Source organism: Danio aesculapii, chromosome 10, assembly GCF_903798145.1.
Source record: "Danio aesculapii chromosome 10, fDanAes4.1, whole genome shotgun sequence".
Lineage (NCBI taxonomy): Eukaryota > Metazoa > Chordata > Actinopteri > Cypriniformes > Danionidae > Danio > Danio aesculapii.
The window spans coordinates 9403929-9422822 of NC_079444.1; the positions used below are offsets into that span (position 1 = coordinate 9403929).

The 18894-nt window shown below is 35.2% G+C and overlaps 1 protein-coding gene across 2 annotated transcripts in view; it reads left to right on the plus strand.

Annotated features, from left to right (window-relative positions):
- The window catches only part of pstpip2 (proline-serine-threonine phosphatase interacting protein 2), a 35373-nt gene extending 19440 nt beyond the window's left edge, over positions 1-15933 (plus strand). Inside the window, exons 8-15 of one of the 2 annotated variants that reach the window (XM_056467527.1) lie at positions 3022-3067; positions 9120-9199; positions 10673-10771; positions 12981-13077; positions 13792-13861; positions 13974-14008; positions 14093-14126; positions 14325-15933. In XM_056467527.1, coding sequence (XP_056323502.1) covers positions 3022-3067; positions 9120-9199; positions 10673-10771; positions 12981-13077; positions 13792-13861; positions 13974-14008; positions 14093-14126; positions 14325-14427 — 564 coding nt within the window. In that variant the 3' untranslated portion in view covers positions 14428-15933. Of the gene's footprint in view, positions 1-3021; positions 3068-9119; positions 9200-10672; positions 10772-12980; positions 13078-13791; positions 13862-13973; positions 14009-14092; positions 14164-14324 lie in introns of both variants that reach the window. The other variant, XM_056467528.1, reaches the window with a different exon arrangement.
- The last annotated feature ends 2961 nt before the right edge of the window (positions 15934-18894 follow it).

An 18894-nucleotide genomic window follows, 5' to 3' on the forward strand; every position in this document is an offset into this window, starting at 1 on the left:
AACTGTGAGAAAGAATTGTACTTACATTTAAATTTGCTTTGGTGCAGTGCATAGTTTTTATTTTTGATGGCTTGTATCTTGCTTTTACACACACTTTTCACAGTGTATCGATGAATTATTGATATTACATAGTTAAAAGTGAACTTACAAAACGACTTCAGCTAGTTACACTTAAAATAATAATTTTTTAAAACTTAATTGAACTTGAAGTTGATCCAATGTTCGCTTGTTTTTGATCAAAGTGTACTCTGGTTAAAGTTTGATCCGAATGATTAACTATTAACATTCTACGCTTGGATCACTTTACGTACAGATGTTTTTTGTGTTTTGGTAATTGATCAAGTTACAAGGCACTGCTGATTCGATCTTATGGGCACTGCTGATTAGATCTTATGGGCATTGCTGATTCGATCTTATGGGCACTGCTGATTAGATCTTAGTGTGTGTGTGAATGTGTGGGGCGAGAGTGAGAACAGGAAAGAGAAAAAGACTGTGCTTTCTATAGATCTACGAAATCTTACTTTAGTTTTGTGTATTTGCTTTGTACCCAGAAGATTAATGTAGATTGATGATTAAGCCTGGCGGAAAACAACCCTCTATTGAAGAGGTTGAATGCCTACATTCCAGCCAACACAGTTGCAAGTGCAGTATTGCAGTAGCTGCAGTTGTATTATAGCTATAGTACACATTATTGGTAATTGTGTAGTTAATACTTATATTGCATTTTAAGAACGTTTTCTAATATTTTTCCTTTCTGCAATATTGTTACAACAGTATTTAATTTAATGAGAGGAGTTATAGCCTATTGATCTGTTAAGATTTTGTTTGCATCAAATCAGGTGGGGGTGGGGGGGGATTAGAAACTTAGGGATTAGGGTTTGGGACAGCCATCTTCCATGAAGTATTCAAAAGTTAGTTTTGGTATCCAAAACATTATAATTATATATATAATAAACGCACTAGTATTTTAAATATTATTGTGGGTTTCAGTAGACAAAAGATTGCCCCAATTCTGTAGAATGGCCAATTTGAACCAATCAAAACTCTGTGAAACTCATGAGCCTCTATGTGTGGTGGGACTTGTGAGTCGTCCATGTCTATCAATCAAGTTAAAATGTTGTTCACCAGCGTGGACCATGCCTCACTTTGAGCTAGACTTTATTGTAGGGATGAAAGGGATGGTAAGGGAACAGTGGGATGAAGGAGTAGGGAAATAAGAGGTTAAACAGTGAACAGGTAGGTAGGTTGATCGGACATCCTACGATGATGCCCAGAGACTCAGATTGGGGGTACCGTCTGTATTATTTTGGTAGAGTGATTAGACCCCCCGATTCAACCTAGGAGGGAAACAAAAACTGCAAGAACACGTAGTCCAGGGTACATGTTTCTCGGTTCTCAAAAATTTAGCCCAGGGCACATATCTCTAATTAGCCTGGCTTGGTAATTTCCAATCTTAGATAAATACATTTACATTTTAACAAGAATTATTCTGTTTTTTCACTCTTTCTGCCTGAAACTCATTGTTTTTATTGGTCAGCTGTTTCAGTCTGTTATGACTAGACAAAAACAAAATAAAATAACATAAATAAGATACATAATAATTTTTAAAAGCATAAAAGGTTCCCCTTAAAGCTTCACCGAAGTGTCTCAAAATCTGCAGCTTCAAACCATTTCTTTGGTTTAAAATACAGAATTCAGCATAATTCAAATGCGTCCACATTTTGTGGTCTGTACAGCTCACACAAATGATCCGCTCTTCTGCTAGCATGTCTGTGAAACAGAGCAGAATACGTGTGCTTGTGACTGGTTTAAGTGAAACTGAAGTAAATCCAGACTTCATTCGCCCCAATGGAAAACATATTTACATTTTCTGATCCCCTATAAAGTCTGTATAAAACTTAATTAAAGTAAATTGTCTGTATAAAACTTAATTCTGAATGTGTACAAGTGTGAGCAAGGCATTTTCCTATTCTTGGCTTGTGACTCGGTTACATGTGAATAAGTGACTGATTTTAGCTATGAATTTTGCATCTTGTAGGATGCTGGGCTTCAGAGACTTGACAGCATTTGATTGGTCAGAATATCTGATGAGATGCTGAAGCACACAGTGATGTCATAAAAGTTGATTAGTGAGACGTGAGAAACAGCATGTTTTGAATTCTTATATCATCTTATATCAATCTTATAGGATCTAGCAAAATTAAACATTAAAGTGGTGTGATGATATATTTCAAACAAAATTAGACTCAAGCTAAGTTTTTATGGCTCTCATCAGGCTCTAGGGCTGAGGTAAAAGTCTTTCGTGATACAGACAGTGCCAGAAACATTTATAAAAGTTATATGAGGAATGAGGAAGTCACTAAATTTGGTGACAAAATAAACCCAGCCAAAGTCTATTGGAGCTTAAAGAGATTAAAGAAATTCTGTCATCATTTACTCACCCCCCACATTTTCCAAACCTGTTTGAGTTTCTTTCTACTGTTGAACACAAAGAAAGATATTTTGAAGAATGTTAGAATAAAGCAGCACTGTTAATGAAATTCAATCTAGTTCTGTTTTGCGCATGAGACATCATATAATCTAGATAGCTTCCTTTTACGAATGAACAAAGAAAGATAAATAAATTCAAAAGAGCAGCATCTTTCCAGAGTTTGCACAACAAATCAGCATGCAAAACTAATCAGCAGGCCTCGCATGTGAACAGACGACTGCCAGAGCAAGTACAGCACCGTGAATCATTGTAAAACATGACAGTAACGTTGGGAGTATTTGTGTTACCCTGAGGACAAAAACGCTTGAGCTGATAAAAAAATGAAGCTATAAAAGTTTTCAAGCGAGTCAACCGTCAGACTAAAATCTGTTTACAAAGCACAATTAGAGGTGATAGGAAACTACTGTTGTTAGAGGACAGAAAAAAAGAGAGAGAAGAGCAGTTGAGCTGTTGGTATTAACTGCAGGAAGGATGTATAAGACCATATTAGGACATGTTGAGTAAATGATTTCACTCTCTTATATTTTTAGCTGTACGCCAAAACACAACAGGCCAAGCAGGCGGCAGAGGAAGCCGGTAAGAGAACTACCATATGCAGTAATAATGCACTCATTAATAATAATATACGTGGGTTATAACTGAGGCTGGGTGACATATTAAATATGAAACTACATTTTAAAACTATGAAATATTGAATATTGTACCTTCTTTTTATCTGTCTATTGAGACTCCTCAGAAACATTTTTCAGTCTTTCTTACACTTTTGTTGTTTTAGTGCTTAAAAAAACCCTTAATTTATTTTTTCTTGGTCAATCTGGCAAAATTTTAGAAAATGTTGCAAAAATATGACAACATTTCATGTATATAGTTACATATGTGTGCTAATATTTATTATTTTCTTGATAATGGTGCACATTATCAATAAAGAGAGAGTGGTATTGGTTAGATACGAGTTCTTATTATTATATACTAGGATTACAAGTCAGATACAAGTTCCTATTGGATTCTATTTCATTAGTGACTAGTAACTACTCTGTTGTTACTAATAATAATGTAATTTTTTCTTCTGTGGTGATCTCTCAGTGAGATATTAACTATTCAGATTTGTCTGGTATGTGTTCCAATTGTCATAGTACATATTTTTATATACTAGTAGTAATTTTTTAGGTACTTAGATACTATCACTTATTAGAAGATACTTATGCCTAATATATAGAAGTTCTTATTTATTTGGTTGTAATAGACACTTAAATATCAATTAAATGGATACTGGTACAAATATATTACATACTAGTATTTATTTGAAATGTTACTAGTACTTTTTGTTTTATTTTAGTCATAATATTTTAGATTTAGTCATCATAAGACGTGCAAAACTACAGTAGTAGTCAGAATTGCTATTGGAAATTATTACAAAACTTACATGTGACTAATAAAGCATTACCTAAAAAAAGACTATCTATTGAATAAGTATTTGTGTTTAATAGGAACTAGCATCTAATGAATCACAAGTAGGATGCAACAAATAAAAACTAACATCTATTTAATAACAGGGTTCATACGGTCATGGAAAACCTGGAAAGGTCATGGAATTTAGACATGCCATTTTCAAAGTTGTGGAAAAACAGAAAAACCCACAAAGTTTTGGAAAGGTCACGGAAATTAGTTTAACAAACGTCTGTATACTTGAATTAGGGCTGCGCGATATTGACAAAATCTGACATTACGGTATTTTGTATTTCTGTGATATATATTGCGATGTGAATACAATTTCATCAGATGATTTAACAGGTTTATTTGGATTGATTGGGGGGATTTTGAAAAGGAGTGAATCTCGAATAATATATAACAAATAAATTACAAGCATAGATAAAGAAAATATAGCAAAGACAATAGTGAATTATAGTTTTCAGGTATTCACTATTGAATAATCAACACCGCATAGTCTTCATTGTATATTATTTAATCTTTATTAAAGTTACAAAAAAATTACTTGCGGCCGGATGTTTTAAACTCTGAAATATTGAAATGTTCACACAGGGACAGTTCACTCAAAGATTAAAATGTACTCACTATTTACTCACACGTCACTTGCTTCAATAGTACAGGAAGAATTGTCTTCTTTTTATGTTCTATTTAAAAAATAAAGAATGTGAAGGGTGTAATGAAAACGGTAAGTTATTTTTAGGTTATCTCTTTAAAAATGCGTGCAGATGATAGACTTTTAATCCATTATAATAAACTCTATAATAAAGTATAATCCCAATTTAACATTACATATCCTTTGATGTGACTATTGCGGATGCAGACATTGCAGTATCGATGCTGAAACAATATATTGTGCAGGCCTTACTTGAATATAGGTTGGTTGTCTTTACTTCTTTTCTGTCCTTGGAAAAAACATGCTTTCATATTATTAGTGCTGTTTAAGCATTATCAAAATTCAATTTTACATAGATATAAAATAAATTTGAACGTGTATGGTTTTTCTTAATATTTATTTACCATGTATACGTAGACATCACATGAATTAACAGGTCATGAAAATTTACTTGAAAGTCTTGGAAAAGTCTTGGAAAAGTCATGGAATTTTTGTATTAAAAATGTGTATAAACCCTGTAATAAATAGAAATATATCTGATGATTAAGTACTAGACTCTAATGAATGACCTCTAGTGTATAAAAATATGTACTAGTCAGTATCTAATAGATATACAAGTATCAAACGAATTAGTGCTACACTGTATAAAATATCTAATAATTAACAGTTTCTGTATTATGTTTTTTCTGTTAATTTACTATTGTGAATCGCATTATGGGACCTTGATCTCTGCTCTGTCAACTTTCAATGTTGAAAGTTCAACTCCACAGTTTAACAAAGTGACTTTTATTGACATTTTAGTAGTTTGAGACAAGATATTGTTTAAGAAAAAATATATAGAGAACCAAGTGTGTAAAAAAAGCAGAAAATGTACACTTAAATAAATATTTAGTTTTTTATTTGTTCAAACTACTTAATTACAATGAGCTGAAACAACACAATTCTTGATATTTCATTGGGACTACTTAATTTTTTTATGTTCAATCCACATAAATTTGTTAAAAGTGTTAACTTAATCTATTTGTGTTGGGACAACATGAAAGAATTGTGTTGAACCCTGCATTTTTTACAGGGTACACTCAAAAAAATTATATGTTGGCTTTAATTAACTTTTTTATGTCAACAGGTTTCATGTAACTGAGTTACCTTAAAGAAAGAATATTTATTTTAGTGACCTTAAGTTCATAAAGGGTAATGTAATGTTGTTTAGTTCAACATAACATTCATAATTTAGCTTTAATCTATTTAGTTATTTAAGTTCAATAATATAATGTAAAAAAAGACAGGTAACATGGCAATTTCATAACATGGTATCACAAGGGAGTACGTTACATTAAAGAGCCCATATTATACATGAAATAGGGTCATATTTTGGTTGTAAGGGTCTCCAACAACAGTCTAATATGCATGCAAGGTCAAAAAACACTTTCATGGTCTTATAATCTGCATTTATTTTTACCTAATTATCCCAGCGACTCCCATATGAATAGTTCAGCGATTCATTTGTTCCCAAACCCCTACTCAGCGCGAAGCTAATCTGCGCTGATTGGACAGATGACAGCCTGTTGCGATTGGTCGACGACACTGACAGGCTTCAGCGAGAGACAGAGTGAAATGGCCAGCTGCTAATCAACAATATAAAAGTAGTCACAGTGCATACACGCTTCATAGTGGATTTTGGCTGCCAGTGGGTGAATATAAATACAGACGATGGACTAGAAAATACCAACTACTAACTATTTTATTAAGCAAAAAGTCCAAAAACTGGCGAGGAGATCTCCTAGCCCATCACAGTCTACCTGCTCTTTTCACACACACGCACACACACACACACAGGGCCGGCGCGTCCTAGAGGTGACCTAGGGCGGCAGAAAATAGAGGACGGCGTCGGCGACACCTCCCTCACCACCCGCGTCCTCAGTTATATCCGCGAATACCCCCCACCCCCCCACGTCACCCACCCACAGTCCTCACTTTACTCACGAGTCCCTTTCGTTTTCACTATCGGGTTAAGGGAGGCGTGATCATCCTTTGCCTAGAGCGGCAGTTCAGCTTGCTCCGTTCCTGCACACACACATTACCCTCGTCAGAGGAGACACACACATTACCCTCCTCAGAGGAGACAACACGCACACACATTACCCTCCTCCCCAGAGAACACGACATACACGCCTAGAGCGCCAGTTCGGCTTGCAGGGTGCCATTTAGACACCTCACCTCGAACCTGAGCTGAACTATTTTGAAACTTCCGAAACGATCCGTAAACAAAGCGGCACGCGTCGCGTTTTCAACGTGGTTTTACATGCGATATGAGAATAAAGAGATAACCTGATACAGTACACACGGTTACAATTAACAAAACACAACTAAATACATAATTTGCAAGCTAGAGTAAACGAGGCAACAATTTTAATTGCACATACTTACACTTGTGAAATGGGGGAAGAAACTGATTCATGATGCACTGATCCATGTTCTGACAGTCTTTACTGATCCTTCCTTTAACAAACTGATGAAGTCTTCTTTGTAAGCATGGAGTTTCCAGAAGCACTCGAACTGCTCAAGGCCAGGCTATATTGGTGAGGTTTCATCTTTGGGTGGACTGTCAATAATGTCCATCTGCACAGCGTGACTTCATTCGACCGGTGTCTGTGTGTGTGTGTGTCTGTGTGTGTGTGGCTTTTTTTCTGTTAGTGGGCGGAGCCGCAGGTTTCAAATCTCCCGGGTTTGCTCGCGCAACTACTTGTGTTTCGTAGCCGCGTCCTCACAAACACCTAATGACTCGTTATCAAGACGACTCGTTTGAAGCACTATGAGTCGACTCTTTTATAGATGAATCAACAGTTTTAAACACTGTACACTTACAGATTTAAGTCTCAGCTGGACATTTCACTTCACTTAGAGCTGTGTTACACACTATATGGAAGAGCATTTTCAAAAACCCATAATATGGGCTCTTTAATGTTTCAAATGTTGTCACAGCCTCAATGTAAATGCATAAAAGGTGAAAAATCTCTCCTGTGTGATCACATTGGGGAAACTTTATGTGGACTTTCTCAATTTGTACTGTAATCTTCATCTTTTGCTTCCCATATAATGAGAGCGGTTGTTGTGGTTTGAGTCTTCCTTCCTGTGTTGTTTTGAAACTGCGCATGTGCAGATATTACTCTACCCATTGATCAAAATGCGGTACGGCAGACTCTCTTTCATTAATTTCAGTTAAGCGAGCTGTTTAAATTTGAAAAATTACTTTTTTTGTTTTTTTCCAACACAACTCTTTTGGTTTTAATAGACAAACATAAGTGAACTGTTTAATTTAAACATAGTTACATTCTTTGGACCAACTAAAGCCAAAATCCATTTTTCGAGTGTACTGGCAGCTTATGACTGGTTTTTGCAGCTTAATATACAACACCAACAAAAACAATATATCACTTCAATCCATTAAAAATGTTCATCGAAAGTCACTTTTAAAAACTTTTTAAGGTTAAAAGTTGTTGAAGGAAACATCAAGGTCTCATAATGCAATTCCTAAATAAGTAAGTGCAAAATATTCACAAAATACGAAGAACTGTCAATTTACATATGTTTTTTTTACAGTGTATCTAATAAGTAACAGTATCTAATGAATAAATACTAGTATCTAATAAAAAAGTAATACTAGTATATATGCAATATACAGTATTAAACACAGTAGTTAGTTACTGTAATTAAATTACTTATGCCCTAAACAAGTAATTGATATCTGTTCATTTTTAGTCTATTTAATATAAAAATATTTGTTTAAATACTGTAAATAAATTCAACAGGTCTGTATAAAACAGTTCAGAGAAGTAGAGTGAATGTATTTGTTTGCTATATAAATACATTTTGTAATAAAATTAGATTTTTCAACTAAAGAAGATTAAATTTAGCAAGACGACTGAATATCTTTAAGAAACAATTCATTAAGTCCAAAGTCATTCAGACTGTAAATGTTTAAAAATATGGTTCCATTGCTTTGAAATGTGTTGAGTTTTGATACATTTAAGTTTAGTATTTTGATGAATAATTCTATTTATAACAAACAGATGTTATTGTTTGTTATTAAAATGCAGCATTAGACATTTTAAGAGAGCTAAAGGCCATGTTTGAACCAAATGTAAAGAATTAAAAGAGTTCAATTTAGATTGTCCATACATTGGGATTTGAGATGTAAATAAATTACTTTTCTGACCTAGTAAAGGTAATCTAAATACACTTTAATGATGTAATTGGTAATTAATGACTTTTTTGAGGTAATTATCAAACACTTTATACTAGTAATAATGGTACTAAATAATTTGTTATTAGTTTCTTAAGAAGAAGCACTGGTACTGTAGCTAAAGAATAAATACTACTTACTGTACAATCAAAAAAATAAGATACTTGTGTGTTATATTGGTGTAGTGTTAAAACGGCATGCCATATGCCCAGTCCAACACATAACACAACTGATTTGTTCAATTTCTAATTCTAATTCCTTTTCTCTGTTCGATTGCCTAACAGACCGGATATACAGTCAGAATGTGTCTGTTTTGGGGAAGATACGAGAGGAGTGGTTGAATGAGCATGTTAAAGCCTGTGAGGTGAGCTTTGCGCCCTGGCCTTCATCACACACACACACACACACACACACACACCCCAACACTGATGAGTGCTGTAACAACAGATCCCTGACAAATCAAACATCATCATGTCTGCTCATGTAAAGCATGTGTGCTTCAAGAGCTTGATCGTTCAATGGTAAGCAAAACACTGCAGGCGAATAGGAGAAAAATGAATGTATTCCTGAATTTATTAAGAGTTTCAAAAATGGTTTGTATTACAGGTTTTTCGAAACGGTATGTTTAAATATGCAAATGAAGCATAATTTGATTAGATTTTTGCTGATTTGCATGCTATTCCAGCACAAATCTTAACATTGGATTAAATACTTGTTTTTATTTTTTGTTTTTTTGACAAATTAGTTTGAAAGGTTTTTAAAGAGGGGATTTAGAGAATCTATTTCCATAACATTATTCAGAAAACACTGCTAACACCCAGCAAAAAATAATAATAATACTTTGTTGAATAAAATGTATATTATCAGCTGGGTTCCACACTATTCCGTCATGTTGTTTTAGCACAAATCGATTAAGTTAACTTAATAGTTTTTCAAATTTAAGTGGATTTAACATAAAACATTTAAGTTGGCTCCCCAAAAACTCAAGAATTGTGTTGATTCATCTAATTTTAAAGAAGTAGTTGAGCTGTGCAATTTGGGGAAAATATCTAATTGTGATTTTTGCCGTGGCAACAATTCTGTGACAGCTCTTAAAAATTACCTGTTTTTGTTCGGTGTCTGTGACTTTAAAACCAAAATATTCCCATATTACCAATGCTGTTTTTCTTTGATATTAATTAGTCTATTAATGCTTCTGAAGCAGCAGATGCCATCACCCTACTTCTCAGTGTTTTCCTGTTTGTTTTCTTTTTTTATTGTGGCCGTAGTTCGATTCCGCAATTCTGATTGGGCAGAACAAAGTGTGCCCACTCAATTGGCACACACAGCCGGCAATTAGGCATTTGCTCTGGGTCGGGGAAATTAAATTATTTATATATATATATATATATATATATATATATATATATATATATATATATATATATATATATATATATATTTCATATTGCAGCCTCTTGCGATTAACGAATGGCAACGTTTCAAATTGCCATTGCGATACGATTTCGATTATTCACACAATCTTAAAAACCTGGTCTGGTGGAAATTGGAGATTTATGGCTCAGTCTAAGAAAAAAATTTTTTTTTTGGAGAAAACTTTACAAATATATAACAAAAGAAACACGTGAAAGTCTATTTTGAATGTTTACTTCACATTAGATAGAAAACCCTCTCAAAATTGACAGGTGTAAGACTTTTTTTGGCTGCAGTGTCTGAATTAAGCATGGCTTAATAAGTATAGTTTTTTTATGTTGGTGATTATTGACTGATTTGAGTGAATGGTTGTTTTATGACATTATGATCTTTCTGCTTTGGCATCTTGTGCATGTTGTGGCAGTTTTTCGAGAAACAGGAAGTGGAGAGGATTAACACTTTGAGGAATATAGTGTGGACTCATCTCAATCATCTCTCCCAGCAGTGTGTCTCCAGTGATGAGGTAAACTGACTTGTGCGTTTTATTTTTTTTGGGGCCGTATGAAATACTGTTTCTGGGTCCAAGCCTCTGCTCATTAGAATTGAAAAAAAAAACAAATTAGCCTTTTTTGATCATTGTAAGCCAAACTTTTAGAAAATCATGGTGTTCAGAATAGACTCATTGAGTGTTCTGCAACTTAGAAACCAATACATTTAACTATTAAACTATAAAATTTAACTATAAACTATACATTTAACTATAAAAGATAAATCCCTTTATGTCTATCTAAAATTATGGATATAAACATTAAAGTGTTAGTTTTGTAAGTAAATGTCATTCAATCCCCTGAGATATTCATTCATCTTCGGAAAACAAATTCCGATATTTTGGATGAAATCAGAGAGCTTTCTTATCCTCCACAGACAGCAATAGTCCCGAGATGTTCAAAGTCCTGGGGCCTTATGTATCAACGCTGCGTTTGCACAAAAACTTTGCGTACGCCAGATTTCAAGCTCACATGTGGATTAACTAACGATGTAATGTAATCGGAGCGATCGACTGCACGCACATTGCTATAAAGGCGCCATCTGAAAACGAATTTGCATACGTGAATTGGAAACATTTCCATTCAATATATGTGCAAATAACATGTGATGCTCAAATGCGCTTAACAAATATTGTGGCAAGATGTCCTTGGTCAACCCATGATTCATTTATCCTGGATGAGGCTCCAAGGTGGCAGGGTGATATTATTTAAAGATATTCTTCCAGCTACATTTTTTATTTTATTTTATTGAGCATAATTAATTAACTGCAATATATATTGAGAGACCACAGTTATCCATTAAAGACGTGGCTGTTAACCCCTCTCAACAACCCACAAACTGACCAAGAGCGCAGATACAATGATGGCCATTCTCGCACTCGGTCAGTTGTAGAGTGGGCAATTGGGCAGCTGAAATGCTGGTGGTGCTGCTTTGATAAGAGCGGAGAGGTGCTGCTATACCGCCCTAACAAAGTGTTCCTCTAATACATCTGTGTCTCCCATAGACACGGATACTACTACAGACAGTAAAGTGTCACCCACAATTGAGGCAACACTCTCCTCAAAGGGTGTTCGTTCAGCATCCCCTGTTCCCCCGCCTCTTCGGTCCACACTTTGACGGTGTGCCGATGTTCTCATTTTAACCTGCACCTTTACATCAGACCATTTATTTTTTAATTCACTCACAGTGCGACGTTCAGACCTCACTGCGTTAACCGCATCAGCTAATCTCTCCCACTCTATTTTTTTTCTTTTGTTATTAATTCCGGAGGACAAACTTGCAAATAGCACAGTTTTTCTCCGGTCTACCTCCGATAGGAGCACCTCCAGTTCACATTCTGTGAAGTTTCTCTTCTTGCTTGCTTTTGCCATTGCTTTTCGTTTGGTTTTGCCAAAGTAGAGTCATTACCATAGTTATAAGAGGGAGGAGGCAGGGAGGGGTTTTTAGCTCATGCACGTGCGCTCAGTTTCACGTTAATTCGGATGTACAAAGAGAATATGTGTGGGATTCTGCAGTGTTTCATACATCTGAATTTTTTACTGTGTACACACATTTACAGCTTTGTCCGTACACAATGTTGTAGTATTAATTCAACACTAGTCTTTATACATGAGGCCCCAGAAAAGGAACCAAAACATTGTTGAAACATTTCATGTGACTTCAGTGGTTCAACTGTAATCATATAAAGATCCAAGAACGCTGGATGGTAAAAAAATTTGAAAAATGGCTTTGTTTGCCTTTATATCTTCCGTGTCAGACTAGGGTGTGCGTTTACTAAAGACAATATAATGATAGCGTGTTGCACTTCTGACTGTAATGGCAATGCGTATTGCCCATAGTAAACGCGCACCCTGATATGGAAGTCATTGGAGAGTAAAGTAGGATTTACAGTTTTTTTTGGTGCACATTAGTGTTCTTGGAGCTTCGTATGAGTACAGTTAAACCACTAAAGTCACATGGACTGTTTTGACAATGATTTTGGTTCCTTTTCTGGAACATTGCTGCCTATGGAGGATGAGAGAGCTCTCTGATTTCATCTAAAATATATTAATTTGTTTAGTAATTTTAATTTTTGGGCAAATTAAATCCTTCAAGATCATACTTTTCAATAGTATTACTCTATTATATAGATTGGATGTGCAGGTATAACTCCTGCTTTTACATTGTTTGTTTGTGTTGAGCAGCTCTACGAGGAAGTGAGGAAGTCACTGGAGCAGTGTAACATTCAAGAAGACATTGAGCATTTTGTCAACCTCAGAAGGACGGGAGACAAACCACCAGGTAACTCTCAGAAATCAGTTTTTACAATGGTCACATTTATTGTTATGTTGTTGCTGAGGGAACTCAATCACTTGAGTTGGAATGCAACACTCAGCTTACATATTTTGGGACCCAGAACAATCTTGAACTCCACTAGTAGTTCAAACTCATTCACCAAAATCTAATTTACAATTTGTTTAATATAAATGTATGCATATTTTCATTTCCAAGACTTTAGGTTAAACTATGCTCACGTGCTCATTTAGTTTTAGCAGTTGGGGACATTTTTTGTGTAAATAATGACTTACATTTGAGATATTTACCTATAAACATTTAATTCTCACTTCAATTATTCACCCTCAGGCCATAAGCAGTGTTGCCAGATTGGGCAGTTTTGAATGTATTTTACCCAATGACATAGGCGGGTCATGAAAATTTGGGCGGTTTTGCAACGGCGTGCCCGCCAATTTTTTGTGTTCAACAGAAGAACCTCTTAAAGGTTTAAAAAAAACATGAGAGCTAGTAAATGAGGTAATTTTTATTATTTGGGTGAACAATCCCTTTATCTTGCTGAAAATGTGGCGATTTAAAAAAATGCTAGTTAAAAAAACATGCAAGAAAAATAAAATAAAAATCCCAAGACTCCTGGATGATTCACCAAGGTCTTAAGAAGTGAAAAGATTGGTCTGCAATTATTTCCAGCATGTAATGCTCGTTGAACTTACCTGTCCTCAGCACCCATTCCATATGAGAACTTCTACAACAATCAGAGATCTGGTGTCGTTCGCTCACTTCCACCGCCCAGGTGAACCCTCAGTCCCTACAGATGGAGACTTTGTTCAATCAGTCATTATATTCTTACTGAATATGATCATCACCTTCAATATTATCTTGCCTCTTTTTTGTGTTCCTTCCAGGAGAGCAGCAGCACCTCCACCGCCAGCTGCAGGAAGTATGCAAATCTTACATGTGCACTATATTTAAACATTCTTTTCTGGATGTTTACTCAATTCCCAATTCCCCACTTCATCTTCAGATGATCCTCTATACTCGACTGTAGCAGAACCAGGGTACAGCATACTACGATACTAACCCAAACGTGACTCTGTAAGAATTCTCGCAGGAATTTAACCTTGACATATAGTTTACAAATAGTTTTATTAATGCTAGACCAAAAATTATACAGCTTTTAGTGCTGTTTATGAATCATTTTAATGTTCTCTTGAGGAAATGGTGTTTCAGTTATTCTTTTTGTTTGTCTTTTCCAGTCTTCTAGAGCCTTTCTGCTGCTCTGTAGGATTACGTCAAGCATCTGTGAGGTTTTTCATCAAGCACATTGGTTATCTTCTAATGCTGCTGCCAGCTTCCTAAAATCATATGGTGAGAATATATTGTAGCCTGGTAAAAAAAAGGTGAACTTTTCCACAAAAACATTTTTAACTTGCTTACCTGAAATCCACTCTTAACGAACTGTTGCATAGAAGTTGTCACTACATCGATCACATCATCAAAACAACATTGTATAAATCTGTGTACTTTAATGACTGTAAAAAAGATCGACTTATAAATAAATTAAAGGGCACCTATGATGAAAATCATCTTTTGTAGGCTGTTTGGACAGAACTATGTGTAGGTATAGTGTGTTCACAGTCATATTGGGGTGATATAAAGACAGTAAGTCTCTTTTTTAATTTCCTGATGTTAAAACATGACCCAAATCTCTCCAATTTTGAGGCTCACCACAACGTGACGTAGGAGCTCGCTTTTCCCACCCACTGAATTGATTGACAGCTGCATATTAACATGTCTCCGTAGTAACACGTATAATCATATCAACAAGACAGCACGTGCACAAAGCAACTAGGATTAAAAGATCTGTTCAGCTCTCTGTGATCATCAACAAATGTGATCAAGAATGAGTTTTACAAGTTTAAAATGTTTTTACACTGCATGTTTGTAATAAAGACAGTAAAATCGCTTTGTAATTCAGTACAATTATAAAAGAAGATGCTTCAGTCTCGGTTTGTGGACGTTAAATCACGTTTATTTTGTACATTGACATAACGGATATCCATACAGCAGTGGATTTCAATGTGTATCCCATCACATTTGCGGTTTAAAAACACTGCAAGGCTAAATGTATGTGTATGCGTGTGCACGCGTGCGAGCGATCTTTATAATGACATTGTGTGTGACTCATCATTGCAGAAAGTCTTGAATTAACTTCACATCAAATATAACAAATAACCATTGATAAAGTTCTTACTGTAGTAAGGGAGATCAGCTTCATTCTTGTCTGTCACTGTACTGTACATCTACGTGAAGGCTATGGCTCTGACAGGCATGTGGGAACGGTGGGCGGGGAGAACCAGCTCGTTCACATTAAAGGCACAGGCAACAAAAATAGCTACAATGTTATAACAGCTCAAATTTTCCAGATTTAAAAAGGTTTAATAAATAATCGGATGGGTATTTTAAGCTGAAATGTTACAGACACATACTGGAGACACAAAAGATTTATATTAAATCTTGAAAATGGTTCAAATAGGTGCCCTTTAAGAAATTTATAGTTGAAGTTAATGATTTTGAAGCACTAGTTGCATCGAATGGAATTGCAGTGTTTTTTGAGCTTCTTGATTGGGCTCGGCCAATGGTGTGAGTTTGGACGTGGGGCTACCATTTGGGCCAACTAAGCAGATGATGAGGACTATTTTTAATTTCAGTTTGGTGCAGCTAGTGTTGTGTAAATGAAACATTTCACTTTACAAAAAACTTTAAAGGTCCCAAAAATAATTTATTTGTAGTGTAAAATTCTAGATACTGTCAGTACAGAGTACCCCTGGATACATTGCTTCAATAAATGTATATATTACTTCATCTCATTGACCTGTGATAAACTGTGGTATGTCAGCTTTATTACACTCATATGGAGTGTCTGTTTGAAGTGTGAATAGAAAACAATTCCAAGTTGCTGAGTGAACAGAGTGAGTTTTTCTGATATATTCAAACAATAAAGGTATATATTAAATATATATACAAATATAATAAAATAACATGCAACAGACCAGAAGTCCATCATTTATAGGTCAATACGGAGATAGATTCAGATCTCAAGTGAGCTGTAGATGCTTTCAAATATTTGAAATGTTTTAAATGTCTGCACTTGTAACCAGTGCTGTAGTCCTAAAAAAAAAGGTGGTGTACTATTACCCACCCAATCCAAATTTTAAAAGTAGGCAAAAAAATAAAGAATGTCAATGTTTCTTTGATTCATTAGCTATATATATATATATATATATATATATATATATATATATATATATATATATATATATATATATATATATATATATATATATATACACTAAACATCAGTTACCTGTAACTATTGACTTCCAAAAAAAGAAAAAAACAAATACTACGGAAGTCAATGGTTACAGGTTTCCAGCTTTCTTCGAAATATATTATTTTGTGTTCAACAGAATAAAAAAGACAAACCGGTTTGGAACAAGTAAAGGTTGAGTAAATGATGACAATTTTCATTTTTTGGGGGTGAACTATCCATTTAAAAAAGGCAAATATTTAAACAAATTTATTCATTTTAATCTCAATTCAATGATTTATGCTTAGGTAATAGTGATTCTAACAATCTATCGATAAACACACACCTTGCGCTCACGGTCTGCACAGCTGTGGTTTGCTGACTAAATGAAAAACAAGTTGAAAATGGAGGAGCGGAATTCTGCCGCCGTTGTATAGCAAATTTAAAGGGGACTGAGGCGATCATTTAGTAGTGTACAGTTCATGAGGTAATCGCAAAAGTTTTATGGCGGCTGAATGGAAGTATAGGAGGGCTATGCTGTTTTATCATTTTACTTGAATGTTTCAATGATACATCATTCAGCTGATTTGTTGTGGTCTTCGAAAAACTCACGAAATGTTCTCACTGTTGCTGTGGTCGTCAGGGGGCGAGGAATAGCAGAAGTTAAACAAAAATGCACCAACTGCAACAAATTACGATGCGAGTTAAAAAACATTTAGTATACCGTTAAAGGAGATGCGAATACACTAAAATTAGGGAAGTGTAATCACCAAAACAAGTGAGTATACCGAGGGTATGATCCTCAGAAGTTGTAATACCCAAACAGCTCCTAGAAAAAAGTCGGCATACTGAGTATACGTGAGTATAGAAAGGACTACACATCTGCTTGTAACCATCTGAATAGATGGGATGTATATTCTAATCTAAACTATGAATGCAAGGTGAGAATGAACTGTATACTTTGACTAAAACATTATTCTTGGAATGGGGAGTTCAGCTCCAACCAGCCCCAACACAGATGCCTACTAGACTTTTGAGTCTGAAAACGTTGATTCACTATTTCAGGGACATATTTCTAAAATATACTCACGGATTTGAGTCTTTATCATTTGTTTTTATTCATTCATTTTCTTTTCGGCTTAGTTCCTTTATTAATCTGGGGTCGCCACAGCAGAATGAACCGCCAACTTATCCAGCATGTTTTACACAGCAGATGTCCTTCCAGCTGCAACCCATCACTGGGAAACACACTTAGTCACACACATACACTAAGGACAATTTCGATTACCCACTTCACCTATAGCGCATGTCTTTAAACTGTAGGGGAAACCGGAGCACTCAGAGGAAACCCACACGAACACGGGGAGAACATGCAAACTCTACACAAAAATGCCAGCAACCTCCTCACAATAGTGAGACTATTGTGTTACCCACTGCGCCACCGTGACACCCTCATTTGTTTATAAATTATTTACAAGTTTATTTTTTGGCCTTGATCTTTATTGGCATCAGTTACATTAAGACACTTTAACATCCATATAACCTTTACATTCCTTTAGAAGTGCTTTATATTGCAGAAAGCTTCTTTAGGATATTAAAATCTCCTCATAGGATATTAAAATCTCCTCATCGGATCATTGTTTTTAAGCGGGTATTTAGGCCAAATATGCTAAAATTTACAGCAACAGTTCATTTAAAACTTTAAAAACTTATTTATTAAATATTTATTTAAAAACAGATTTATTAAAACTGTCTTTGACATGGAAAGGTACTGTCCCACTGATGAAACAAAAGAGGTCAAGTTTTGATCTTCTATTGCTCTTGCATTCATCTGATGCAAATTTGTAGGTCAGAGTTCACCAAACTTGACGTTTAAAAGTCAGCGACATGCAAAATCAGTATACCATGCATACAAGCAAACGCATGTGGAAACTGATAAGGAAGAAGTGTAAGATCACAGGTGAAATCAGAGTTCTCAGATTATATTGAAAGTGGTACCCCATTGTGGTAGGCTAAGATGAAACATCAAAAAGACATTTGTGCTCCTGCTAATTTTTTTTCCAAACTTTCCTCCATTTCTTGGGCACAAAAAGACAGAGGAGTTGTTGTTCTTGGAACCAAATCCATGTTTCTGAATTTGTGTTCTATAACTTCTTGCCCAAGTCCTCGTTGTCGTGTATCTTGGTCTCTCATTGGCTGTAGGTCATCATCGATGTGTTTTTCAGTCAGAACATATTTCTCATAGCAGGTTTTGTATATCGCCAGATATTTAGCTTGTCAAATATTTAAGTCAGAATCACATTGACAATTCTTTCTGACCACATCTTTGATATTTCACACTGCAAGACTGTCAATCATGTAAACAAGCACCTATTTGCCTCTGAGTTCAGGCATTTGTATGTGTTTTCACAAAATCTGTCGGCGGTTCTAACTTTTTTCCTACTGTGAATCTAATCTGAAGTACCTTTTTCCATTTGAAAGAGTGAAATGGTTCTATGGATGCTCCATGGAGGTTG